General features: G+C 43.0%; 1 protein-coding gene across 1 annotated transcript; it reads left to right on the top strand.

Annotated features, from left to right (window-relative positions):
• The first annotated feature begins 846 nt into the window (after positions 1-846).
• Positions 847-13,432, top strand: LOC143421398 (adhesion G protein-coupled receptor D2-like). Its single transcript, XM_076890504.1, has 7 exons — positions 847-1,284; positions 1,466-1,523; positions 1,615-1,839; positions 1,922-2,551; positions 3,998-4,120; positions 12,031-12,125; positions 13,133-13,432. Exons 1-7 carry the CDS (start codon positions 1,240-1,242, stop codon positions 13,430-13,432), a joined length of 1,476 nt encoding a protein of 491 aa, XP_076746619.1. The 5' UTR covers positions 847-1,239.
• The last annotated feature ends 338 nt before the right edge of the window (positions 13,433-13,770 follow it).

Here is a 13,770-nt window from a genome sequence, read left to right as displayed (position 1 = left end):
TGTAATGTACGACTGCTGGCTGGATTTCTTGTTGTTGGTTAGTGATTTTAGCAGCCTTTGTTACACAAGCACCACCTCGCAGGATGACACAATAGAAATAACTCATTTGGTTTTCTTCTGGCTGCCTCCAACAGTCCATGTGTGTCAGGTTAATTGTACAGGTACAGTAAATGTAGTGTTTGAAGAGTACACAATGTGAATGGGTGAATGTGACTTGTAGTTTAATATGCTTTGAGCAGCCAAGAAGACTAGAAAAGTGCTATATAAGTTCCAGTTTAACCAGTGGTTTGCTTACAACCTGTAAAATGCAGTGTATGTTTCTTGCCCTTCCTTTTTGCTGTTGACACATAGTCAGTGCAATGCCACTGGATAAACCTCAGAGCAGAAGATGCCTGTTTGATGCAGGAAGTGTACTGTGAAGGTGAGGAGATGCTTGATGCTTGTAAAAGCTCGCTGACATGATGCACGAAGCCACCTGATGAAATCTGTCTACAAAGACAAACTTTGTGGGTGGATTACATGAGTAGCACTAATGTTTTACTAACTTTGAAGTACAATAATGAAACAGATGCCCCACTTAACACAAAGTGTTCTGTAGTAAACATAAATAAGGCCCATACAGTAAAAATGTCTGCCACCCTGCTGCTGCTGCTGAACTCTCTCTGGCAAATGCTTGACACTGCTTACGTAAATAGGCTTCTTTTAAAAATGGCTCTATTTGCATGACAAAGCCCGATGGTTTCAGGGTGGAGGGCAGAAGGAGAGGGAGGAGTTTGAGTCTGTCGCAAAGAGGAGGCAGGACAGACTGGGATTGTTGGACAGATGCACTGGGATCGCCAGCTCTCTCCCAGTCAGGAGATCAGACTGCACTGCAGGGTATATCGAACACTGTGGTTGAGGTATTAGCGGTACTCGTCTGGATTTGGGTTCCATTATCCGGTGTAGCTGGATCTTGTTCCCATATTACCTCACACTACTTTTTGTACTGGTTGGAGGAAAGAAGGGATTTAACATCTCCCATAAACTGGGAAAAAATTGAATATTTGCGAACCAGCTGTGGAAGAGTGACACATGCTTGCCACCAGCACTGTCATGCACTGCTCACAGCAGCATCTGAAATGTTTATGGCTTAAATGCTCATAATCAGTGGCGTTTATCTAGATTTAGCAGAAATATAATTCATAATTGCACTGGTGACCTGAATGGTTTATTACAGCAGAACGCTACACTGGCTTAGAGATGATGGGAACCCTGCTTACTGGACTCATACTCTTCCTGTTTGAGGTAATAACCTTCTCATTTTTCCATAATGATTTAAATTGATACAAATTATTTGATGTGTGATTTTTTCATTGTTGTTACCTTTTTTATGTAAAAACAAAAACCCCAAACAAACATTTAAAACATGGAAATCCAAATTATTTTAATTTGGTATTTTGGTGAACTGGTTTCCTTTGTCCTGTAGGTGGGATGTGAAAGTGAGCCGACACATGCCGTGCCAGAAAGAGTAGAGGGCTCAAATGGTGAGAATTCTGGCTTCTCCACTAAAGGCTAAATAAAATCTCTATATTATCCATGTTTAATGAAACTTCATGTATATGTCTGACTTTCTAGGAGAAACACTGGTGTATCTGACACCACACTGGGCTTTCCAGCTGGTCAATGACTCGCTGTCCTTCTCTAGGGCCGACAGCTTCTGCAGAGGGCGGTTTAGCTCTCTCATCACCTCAGACCAGAAGGAAGTTCTGGAGCTGCTTCGGCAGGCTGGACTTCATTCCTCCGTCTGGGTCAGGGATTCCAGCAGAGTAGCCTCCAAGCCTGTGGCGCTCTCCCAGCAGTGTGAGTGAAAACGCAGTTTTAAGCTGCAGATTTTTGTTTTGTTTTGTTTTACGTGAAACACCTTTTTGGTCTCATCTTTCAGATTTGCAGTTCTCAGCTCTAAAGTTTCCAAAGGAGTCGCGTGACGGCTTTGCACACGTCAACAAGTCCTTCCCAGCCCTCTCATCTGTCAGTGTTTGTGTTCGAGTTCAGTGGGACCCATGGTGGAGTGAGGTGTCGACCATATTTTCCTACGCTGCACCTGTCTTTACCAATGAGTTCCAGCTGCGAGGCCAAGCAGACATGCAGGGTCGCATTTTGCTGGCGCTCATCATCCATGGGAAGCACCTACCATACAAGGCATCCTTCCCAAATGATGGTGCGTGGCATCAAATCTGTGTCACATGGCAGCAGAGTGGTGGCCACTGGGCTACCTATGTGGACGGAGACAGGAAAGACACAGGCTCAGACACAGACACTTCCAGGGATATCTACGGTGATGGGATTCTGATCCTGGGGCAGGACCAAGACTCTTTTGGCGGGAATTTTACAGAGCCTTTCTTTGGAAATATAACTGACCTAAATGTCTGGAACATGTCTTTGGAATCACACCATGTCCGTCTGCTAAATGAATGTTCACCAGTCACCCAGGACCTGCTTTTCAGTTGGAACCTTGAGCTCCTTAGTAGCCACCCTGTGGTCAAAGAGGTGCAGGCCCGATTGTTTTGCCCGGGTAAGATGACTCCTTTTAAAATCTATAACTTAAATTTATTCTCTGCTAATAAGAGCTGTTGTATGTTGGTATACTTTGTTGGCCTTGTCAACCTTGCTTTGATGATTTTTGCTCTACTTTATGAAGGAGAAATACAAAGTAAAGTAGATTTTTTAAAAATATGCACAATGTCAGACGGTTAAAGTCAAACTGCCTTGAAAGCTAGCAGAGAAGTGTAATAATTAGACAGTGTTCAAATTTAAAAATGAATGACAACTAAAAAAATAAAAAATGAAATATAAAATAGTCCCAGGTAGCGCAAACTATCCAGTAAACTATAAAGATTTGATCTAAAACTGGTAAATATTTAAAATTATTGTAGGTTAGTTAGAAGTAACAGATAAACAAAATGTCACAGCTAAAACAGAATAACATACAAGCAACTGAAAGACAAATAAATTATGAATAAATAGTTAAAAATGTTAAATAATTGTAACAGCTAAACAGCTGTGATGAGTAAGTAAATTTAAGGTTAATAGGACAGCTAAACGTAATCTGTGCATTTTATTAAAGAACTGCAAAAGCTAAAATAATGACTAAAAAGTAATTATGTAAAGGTTAAGCTGGCCACGTGTAACACAGAAATAAAGCTGAATCCACTTCATTCAGTTTGATCTACTTAGTGGCAATTCACAACAAAAGTCAACCTGGTTTGGCCACCAGGCTGACAGCCTAGCTTACAAGAACAAATAAACAGTTGAGCTGACAGTAACCCATGTAAAAGGTAGTCATTGGATAAAACAGTCAAGGGGCTGAAATAGTTACTTTTTTAAGAATGCGACAAAAAATACTTGTGTAAAATAACAGTAAACAGTTAAAATTTCACTGATGTATAGTCACCAGTAAAATTAAACTATGAAAAAGAATTACATCCTGTTATTCTAACTATGGAGGAACTGATTCTAACTGTACTGTCTACACAAAAAAGAAAATCTTTATAACTCTTTCATGTGTTCTTACACAAAGCATCACAGAAAAGCCTTTCTGTCACATTCTTACTTTAGTATAAAACCAAAGAATTAAATTTATACAGGAAAAGTCTGGGATGCTTCCAGAACGAGCAGAAAGAAAGTGTGCAGGGAGGGCTGGATGACTGCAGGGGATTCCCAGAGCTCAGTCAGTGTGTGGGGGGGCGGCTTGGGAAGGAACAGCTCCTAGCAGTGTTGACTACTCCCCCATATTTCCTCTTACTAGATCTGAGCAGTTTTTTTTCTTATCAGCACTAAGATAGGTTTCATTTGTGTTTGCACATTACCCAGATGCAATTTGATATAATTTAAAACCATTATTCAGTTTTCTGCTTTAATCAAATGTCATACCCTGTCCATTAATTCTCACCTAACAAGGCTTCAGATATTTTTTTCATACTAACTCTTGTCTTGTGTGACCATTGGTACGTGTTTGCAGCAGTGCACCAGCAGGTGGAGCTACAGGGCTGCAGAACATTGCAGGGCTGGTCAGCTGAGCTTCCACAGTTGGGTCTGACGGACTGCCTGGATCTCCTGCCTTTCATCTGCAGGAGCAGCAGAGGTGAGCCTCACAGGCTGTACGCTGCAGAGGTCTGGTACATGATGTGACTTATTTAACCTTCCACCAGTTTAAGCCATTTACAGTTTTTTCTGAATGCTTAAACCCTAACTGTGATTCTTACAGCACAATTTCTAAAACTATTAATATTTGTAGCAAAACCACTGACTGAGTGTGCAAAACTAAAAGCACAAACACTGCTTTGCACTCAGTTTGCCATTTTGTAACACACACTTTGCAAACCTGTAGCTACAATCCACTGCACAGCACTCTCTTTGCAGAACTGTAAACACAACTCACTGCTTTACACTCGATTCCCAAATGATCAACACACTCCTAGCAAAACTGTACACATTTACGGCCATTATTTACAGTATTTTGCCAACTGTCTGGCACACTGCCACATGTGGAAACTGTTTTAGATAATTAGTTCACTTTGCAATCAGCCTAAGCACTATAATACAGGTAAGCTGTGTGTGCGGAGTACAATGGAGGGAGCAGGAAGAGTGAGAAGTAGAGGAGGCCGAGGAAGAGGACGTGGAGGTGAAGAAGTAGGACGAAGAGGACGACAAGGACAAGGAGGAGCAAGAGGAGGACGAGGAGGGGGGAAGAGGACGAGGAGGGGGGAGAGGAAGGGTAAGAAGAGTAAGAAATAGAATTGCTGATGACATCAGAGCTACAATAGTGGACCATGTCATCAACCGTGGAATGACCCTGAGGGTAGCTGGCCAACGGGTCCAGCCTAACTCGAGCCGCTACACTGGAGCAAGTACCATAAGGACATTTTGAAATGAGAGTCGGTGAGTACAGTCACTTTGCACTAAGATTTGTAGCACTGCCGTATGCTAATGAGAAACACAACAATACCATAGATGTAAAAATATTGAAATTGTTACTTTACAGAGTTGCTAGACGAGCAGATGCTGGGGCAGAGGAAGCATGTTCACTGCAGACCAGATTGCAAATAATCCTATACTTGGAAATAAACACTTGTGTTTGTTTTGATGTGTGTGAATAAACAGCAGTACTTGAAGTTTGGATCCCTCTATGCTTATGGATCTATGACAAAAGTATGAGCTCCAACTGACATGGCCTATTGTGCACAGAGAAAGCAAAAGCCAGATGTGTTTTTTATTCATACCATCAGTGTGCAGTTGGTGCATTGTGTGCTTATTAATGTGATGGCTTGTGTTAACTGTTGGATACGAAAATACCATTTTTACAAAGGTGTGGAGAGTTACAGTTTTTTCTGATTGCTTACAGTTTTTGCCCACTGCTTGAACACATTTTGCAAAACTCCGCTCTCTGTGCCAAAACTGTACACACAAGTACACATGACACAACACTGGGAAATATACCATTCACATCTGCACCAAATTGAAACTCTACTCCCAAAACCTAAACTCTGCTGTCAAAACCTGACATTCCTTTGTCAAAATGTAACTCTGTTGACAAAATGACACATACTTGCATCATATGCAAACACTTACAGAGCAGGGGGAACACACTAGTCTTCTTTATATAAAACACTGCAGTCTTTGATTTCCATTGTTTATTCAGAAGGCACATTTACAGGAGACACATTTTCAAACAACCAAAAAAGCAAATAGACCTACTCAATATTGTACATTGCAGTACCATGAATTCAGATAAAGCAAAACAACAACAACAACAACAACAACACAATACAGTTTTTCTTGATTGCTAAAACACATTTCTTGAAACTACGCCTCATATCCTCACAACAGTAAACACAAATCCATAACATCTCACTCAATTTCCCAAACATCCTATTTCCAGGTCAAAATGAAGCTCTACACCCAAAACTATTCACTCCTGCTGAAAAACCAAACTTTGCCCTCAGACATCAAACACAAGCCCTCAAAAACACACACACTACAACAGAGTTTTGCACACTGGTACAATTAATTCAAAACAATAGTTCCAAAACAAATAGGTTGCTTATGGTTCTCCCCTTCAAAACCCTTGTCACATGATAAACACAAAAGACGCAACCAATGTATGTACAGTGGCACATTGTCATTCATGTACTATACAGTACAACACACACCAGAAACATTATCCCACCTCAGCATCTTGTCTTTGGTCTGGGTCAGGCCAGAGAATCTCATCCACATCACAGGCTATATTGGCCCCAGCCAGGCAGCGGGGGTAAAATCCTCTTGCATGCCTGATCCACCCCTGGCATGCATCTACTGATATGTCTAGGCAGGCCTCTTCCATGGCCTGAAGGAGGTGAACACAGACATAAGGTTCTCGGCCATACACTTTCCACCGCCATGCCGAAAATAACTCCTCTATCGGGTTTAGAAAGGGAGAGTATGCAGGCAGAAAGATATTAGAAAACCTTGGGTTATTGGTAAACCAGTCACGAACCAGAGCAGCGCGATGGAAGCTGACGTTATCCCACACAACAACGTAGTGAGGCTGCTCTGGCTGTGCTGGTTCCCTGTAGTCCAGCTGGAACATATGTTGTCTTAAACCATCAAGAAAAGCAAGGAGAAGCATAGTGTTATAGGGTCCTAGTACGCCATGGCGGTGGAGTACCCCTCGTTGGCTGATGGCTGCGCACATAGTGACATTCCCCCCACGCTGACCAGGGACATTTACAATAGCCCGATGGCCAATTATGTTCCTCCCCCTTTTCCTTCTTTTGGTCAGGTTAAAACCTGCCTCATCCACAAAGATTATTTCATGGGGAACAGGCCGTCCTTCAATCTCAAAGATTCTCTGCAAAACACATAACACAGTAGAGTCAATCGGTACCCTGAACCACAGTTCAAGAGTGCTGAAATGGCAGCATAAACTGCCATGCTGTGATGGTACACAATACTTTATACAGTATCAAAACTCATACCTGAACATATTCCACACGTTGGTTTTTCACTCTGTCAGAGTTTCGTTCGAAAGGGACTCGGTATGCCTGTTTCATCCGGAATTGATTCTTTCGGTCAATTGTGGAGAGGCTGATGGCATTTATGCCTCGAAAAAGATGATCATCCTCAATCACTCTCCTTTGAATCTCTTGCAGGCGGATTACATTATTTGCAATTACCATGTTTACAAGTTCCCTCTCTTGCTCCTCCGACAAAAGCCTTAACCTGCCTCCACCAGGTGGTCGTCTCTGTGTCCTACAAAAATAGAAGCACTCATTACTGTAACTGTCACACATTCATTTTACAGGCAAATAATGGAAACATACTGAAACTCAAGACACATAAGTTCAGTAACTTAAACGTTACTGTACAAAGCAGTCTTACTGCAAGTACACCTACCTGTTTTCCTCCCTGAAGGTTCTGATGATGGAGGCAACAGTGAAGCGACTCAAATTTGGTTGTACTCGTTGCCCAGCCTCCCTCATAGTCATCCCATGGACAAGGACATGGTGAACTAAAGTGGCTCGAATTTCATCCGAGACTGACTGTCTTCTTGCCCTTGCTCTTCCCCTTCCTTGTCGCCGTCGTTCTCCACCTCCTTCACCACGTCCTCTTTCTCCACCACGTCCTCTTCCTTTGCATCTCTTTGGATCCATTGTTTCAAACCTGAATGAGCTGACTTTGGCCCTTTTATCTATCTATCGCAGGTTCTGATTGGTGTGTGCTAAATTTTGACTCCTAGTGTTTCCACCTGATTAATTGTGTGCTAATTGAGCTCAAGCTATGCTGACTTAAGTTAACATTATTGCATGCTAGTGCTTTCTAAATGACTACATGGTGTAAGCACTGTAAAATGTAGGGATTTGTGTGTAGAGTTTTGCAGTAACAGTTCACCAAATTTGAGTCATGTGTCAAAGCAGGGAATAGTGTTTATAGTTCAGGGAAATGGGTGAGCTTTTTGAACAGTAGCGTTACGGTTTTGAAATTTTAGTTTAGAGGCCTGGTTATAGTGTTTAAGCAATCGAGAAAAACTGTAATACTGCAATAGAAAAAACACTATACTGTAAACACAAAAAACCATGACAATTGTGCATAAGTGGGCTCATGGATCCCGCCGTCTGTTGGGGTCTGGCCACAGGACCTCATCAACATCGCAAGCAATGTCCTCTCCCGCTAGGCACCGGGGAAAATATCCTCTTCCATGTCAAAACCATCCATGGATTGCTGTCACCTGAATGTCGCCGCAGGCCTGTTCCATTGCCTGCAGAAGAGGCATGCGGGCATGTGGTTGGCGGTCATATACTCGCCATCTCCAAGCCGAAAAAAAATTCCTCTATAGGGTTCAAAAATGGTGAGTAAGGGGGCAAGTATACCACTTCAAATTGATTGTGGTTGGAGAACCAGGCCTGGACCAGAGCAGCCCGATGGAAACTGACATGATCCCATATCACCACAAACCTGGGCTGATCTGGTCTGTTCTGTACAACTATATCATGGAGAGCATCTAGAAATGTGAGTATGTGTTGGCTATTGTATGGACCTAGTATTGCATGATGGTGCAGAAGCCCTCGAAGGCTTATGGCGGCACATAATGTGATGTTTCCCCCGCGCTGCCCTGGGACGTGCACAATTGCCCTTTGGCCAATTACATTACGACCCCGTCGTCTTGTTTTGCTCAGGTCGAATCCAGCTTCATCAATGAAAATGTATTCATGAGGCTGTGCAGCTCCATCCATGGCCAAGATTCTCTGAAAAAAAGGGGAACATATCACTGTACTACAGTGCTACACATACAGCACCCTCACCCCATCACACAGGTACCTGTGTAGCTCTCAGAATAGATCCATGTGGTACTGATATGGTACATATTCAGCTGCTGCTGGACTTCACCAATACTCTATTGTAAATGTAAGGGACAGTTACACGTACCCGTACATATTCAGCTCGAAGTCCTTTGACCCCGTCACTGTTCCTCTCGAATGGGACTCTGTAGAGCTGCTTCATGGTGATGCTGAGTTTACCCAAGATGCGTCTGATGGTGGTGATGCTCACATTGTCTATGTTGTTGAACACTTGCCTGTCTGCAAGTATTTTCCGTCGTAGCTGGTGGAGACGGATGGCATTGTCTGCCCTCACTAGGTCCACAACAGCAAGTTCCTGCTGTTGTGTGAACAGGCGTTGCCGTCCTCCCCCAGAAGGTCTTCGGGTCATTCTGGAGAAATACAACCACATATTGTCATCGGTTTGCTTATTTTTCTTACAGTACTTTACTGTATGTACTGTGTCATCCACTGTACAACACTGTACTTCAATATAAGGAATCAGCCACTTTGGCTGCAAAAGGAGCATTAGCACCCCGTACACTTGATATGGTAATGTGATATACTGTAGAACAGTGCTATGGAACCATCTGAGTAGAGCAGAAGGTATGGAGGTGAAGACAGACCTGTTTTCTAGTCGGAATGTTTGTATTACAGATGCCACTGTGAAGCGGCTTAGATGTGGGTGGACTCTCTGCCCAGCTTCCCTCATAGTCAGGCCATGGTTGATGACATGGTCCACCAAAGTTGCTCTTATTTCATCAGAAATATGGGTCCGTGCATGGCCTCTTCGGCCTCCTCCTCTTCCTCCTCCTCCTCCTCCTCCTCCTCCTCCTCTACCTCTTCCTCTTCCTCTTGCTCTCCCTCCATCCATGCTTGCAAAGTTCTTGAAATGGCTACGCTGAGGGCTTTTTGTAGTTGGCTAATTGGTGTTTGGTTTTGCAAGTTAGTGCCTTCAGGTGTGTATTTGAGTGGTTGCAATTACCCGATGTGTTTTGTATTTTGGATACATGTGTTTTCCAAATGGCACCCTGACATTTCATTTTGTGAGCGAAGTGTCTTATGTATGAAATGGAGTGTAGCATGCAGGACCATGTGTGTTGCATAAAGGAGTAGGTGTGTTGCATAATTGGTACTTGGGTGCAAAGCAGCGCTTTTGTTTAAGGTAGGGGTACATGTGTTTGAGGTATGGTAACAAAAGCTTCAACTTGTGTTACTTTAGTCTAGGCATGGGTTCATGGTGTTCAAGCAACGGGAAAAAACTGTAAGCACATTTTTTGTAACTATTGGCTAATTTTGCCAAACTCTTCACACAAATAAGAAAACCTGTCACCCAATAATCAAAACATTGTAGTTCTCTTGCAAAAGCAAACACAGCTAGATTAACTCTTCACACCTTCGTAAAAATGGTGTTTCCGTATCAAACAGTACACACAAGCCATCATCTACTAATCACACAATGCGCCAACTGCACACTGATGGTATGAATACAAAACACATCTGGCTTTTGCTTTCTCTGTGCACAAGGTAGGCTATGTCAGTTTGAGCTCATACTTCTGTCATAGATCCATAAGCATAGAGGGATCCAAACTTCAAGTACTGCTGTTTATTCAAACACATCAAAACAAACACAAGTGTTTATTTCCAAGTATAGGATTATTTGCAATCGCCATAATGACTATATGGGTTACTTGGTCTGCAGTGAACATGCTTCCTCTGCCCCAGCATCTGCTCGTCTAGCAATTCTGTAAAGTAACAATTTCAGTATTTTTACATCAATGGTATTGTTGTGTTTCTCATTGGCATATGGCAGTGCTACAGATCTTTGTGCGAAGTGACTGTACTAACCGATTCTCATTTCAAGATGTCCTTATGGTACTTGCTACAGTGTAGCGGCTCGAGTTAGGCTGGACCCGTTGGCCAGCTACCCTCAGGGTCATTCCACGGTTGATTACATGGTCCACTATTGTAGCTCTGATGTCATCAGCAATTCTATTTCTTACTCTTCCTACCCTTCCTCTCCCCCCTCCTCATCTTCCTCTCCCCCCTCCTCGTCTTCCTCTTGCTCCTCCTTGTCCTTGTCGTCCTCTTCATCCTACTTCTTCACCTCCACGTCCTCTTCCTCGGCCTCCTCTACTTCTCACTCTTTCTGCTGCCTCCATTGTACTCCGCACACACAGCTTACCTGTATTATAGTGCTTAGGCTGATTGCAAAGTGAACTAATTATCTAAAAAAGTTTTCACATGTGAAAGTGTGCCAGACAGTTGGCAAATTAGTGTTAATGATAGCCATACATGTGTATGCTTTTGCTAGGAGTGTGTTGGAAATTTGGTAATTGAGTGTTGTGCAGTGAATTGTGCCTACAGTTTTGCAAAGTGTGTGTTACAAAATGGCAAACTGAGTGCAAAGCAGTTTTTGTGCTTTTAGTTTTGCAGACTCAGTGAGTGGTTTTGCTATAAGTCTGAATAGTTTTAGAGATTGTGCTACAGGAATCACAGTTAGGGTTTAAGCATTCAGAAAAAACTGTAAGCAGGGTTGTTCACTTTTACAAGAAAACTACAATGTTTTGCTGATTGGGTGAAGAGTTTTCTTATTTGTGTGTAGAGTTTTGCAAAAATAGCCAATAGTTACAAAAAATGTGCTCAAGCCATCAGAACAAACTGTAAATTTGAGCGTTGAAATCAGGTCAGGGTCACATCTTTCCTGTTTGCATGCAACTTTCAGCTGTGTTGGAAACATTTTGACACATGAGCTGTAAAGATGCTTTGTTAGAGGAGTTGATGCTGTACTCCTTCAAAAAACAAAACAAAACCATGATGACCATGAAAATGATCCTCCATGTTTTCTACACTGACTTCCTACACTGTATCCCCCCCCCCCCCCCAAGTTTCTTCTAAATGTTGATCAAAAGAATTGATCTATGGTAAAAAAAAAAAATGGTTTCAAGCAGGGTTGCTGGAGTTACAGTCCTCGACTGAGCATTAATACTGAGTAATAAAGTCTCAGTTCTTTGCCTCCTGTAACTAAATCACACTATCTGAGCTCTAAGTACGGGAGGTCACTTTTGATTTGGGTTTAGTGTTGTACTCTCGGAGGTTGCAGCAGGCCCAGGACTGAGTAATGATCTGTGAGCAGCAGTGCATGCTGCTCTTACTATATATCACCTACATTCATGTCATATTGTTTTTGGCACAGAGCGTTACCTGAAGATGAAGCAGATGAGTGACTCTCAGAGCTCTCAGCCCACTGCTTTCATGAGCCAGCTGATGAAGCTCTCCAACCAGAGCCAGGTACACTTCTACATGTTTTATATGTTTTATAACTGCACTGCATTTTTTATATCTTTATTTAAATCTAGTAACATACTTTGCATTGAAAAGTATCAGGAGACTGGTTCCAGAGCCCACACCGTGGGTTGAGGTGGACTTTATCTAGCTGGGACCTTTCAACTGCACTAACTCAGGCTCCTTCCACACCAGAGAGGTGACATTGCATGTAACAATTGCTAGTTCTGGTAGACAAGGATCGGTCCGCCAGGGTCTCTGCCCCTAGCCTCCCCTGGCCCAGAACACATTGCACCCAACCCCTAATGCGCCCCCTGAGGGTGGTGGGTCTACAAGAGGGTGGGCTCATGTCCCTTTTTCAGGCTGTACCCGGACTAATGGCTTGCTACCAAACACACACCCTACCCGGGCCTGGCTCCAGGACAGGGCCCCGGTAACCCTACCCCAGGCAGGCAGACAATTCCCTTGATCTCTGCTCATAGTGGGTCTGAATGACTCTTTGTCTGGTCTCCCCTGGTAGGGAGACGCTACCACAAACCCCTCCACCACGATAAGGGAGCGATTCACGGAGGGGTAACTGCAACATATGAAAACGAAATATTGATAGTGTGTCAGTGATATACAGGTCATGCTATCATTAGGAAATCAGACTGTTTTTTCTTTTTGTATGCTTTTGTGCAGTTAGTGTCTCCTGCCAACTACATGAATCTGCATTTTTTTAAAATGAAAAATAAATCTGAGATGACGCTGACTAATAACACAACTGTTATTTTTCACCTCCTAAACACATTGTGATCATATTGTTATTGTGCTATTTATGATAATTGTGACAATAATTGTGTCCAGACTGTATCCAGACTTTTTAAATTTGATTTCTTATTCTTTATCAGGCCTTTTCCACTTTCCAACAGGAAAACACCAATAAAAACACATGAACTCAACCTGATGTCACAGAAAGTTATTAGTAAATATTAATCACACTAAAAACTCAGCGTCGCTGTGTCCTCTCCTAGCTGATGCTGCCATCAGGGCTGAGCAGCCTGGCCCAGGCATCTGCCCTGCTTGACGTCTCTGTCCAGGCCCTGGAGGACACCCGGGACGAGGGACTGCAGCCAGCAGACATGATGTCCCTCATACAGCTTCTGTCTCTAACTGCAGACGTCCCCTCACAGCCATTTACCCATGACACTAACTACAGCCAGGACAACATACAGGAGCTCAGCCAGCACTTCATCAGCTTGGCTGACAGCATCATCAGTGAAGAAGACACCTTAAAGTGGCAAGCCATCAAAGAGGTAGTTCACACGGAGTGACTCTGATACTGACTGTGTGTTTTTACCTGCAGTGTCGCAATATCAGAAGTTTTTACACAACCTCAACTTGTCATTCAGACTGTACCAGAAGTGCTTAGAGTTCCTTGTTTTCCTGCCCTGTGGCAGTCCTGGTCAGGGTGTACCGGCCTGTCAGCCTGTGATAGCTGGGAGAGGCTGCAGCAAGCCCGCACTCCAGGATTGGGTGAACAGAAGGAAACTGATGGATAAAGGGTAAATGGACTGATTCTTACATAGTACTTTTTTACTCTACTTGAGTACTCAAAGCTTCATTTACCCTCATTCACAAATAAACACAGTCATCATTCTCTTCAGCATCT

The sequence above is a fragment of the Maylandia zebra genome, linkage group LG12, assembly GCF_041146795.1.
Source record: "Maylandia zebra isolate NMK-2024a linkage group LG12, Mzebra_GT3a, whole genome shotgun sequence".
Taxonomy (NCBI): domain Eukaryota; kingdom Metazoa; phylum Chordata; class Actinopteri; order Cichliformes; family Cichlidae; genus Maylandia; species Maylandia zebra.
This window is presented reverse-complemented; position numbering and strand designations above follow the sequence as displayed.

Excerpts from the sequence above, each read along its gene's own strand:
- LOC143421398 (XM_076890504.1), top strand. The coding sequence starts at position 1,240 with ATGATGGGAACCCTGCTTACTGGACTCATACTCTTCCTGTTTGAG. Across the intron at positions 1,285-1,465 it reads TCATACTCTTCCTGTTTGAG|GTGGGATGTGAAAGTGAGCC; the intron begins GTAATAACCTTC and ends TTTGTCCTGTAG. Across the intron at positions 4,121-12,030 it reads CATCTGCAGGAGCAGCAGAG|AGCGTTACCTGAAGATGAAG; the intron begins GTGAGCCTCACA and ends TTTTTGGCACAG.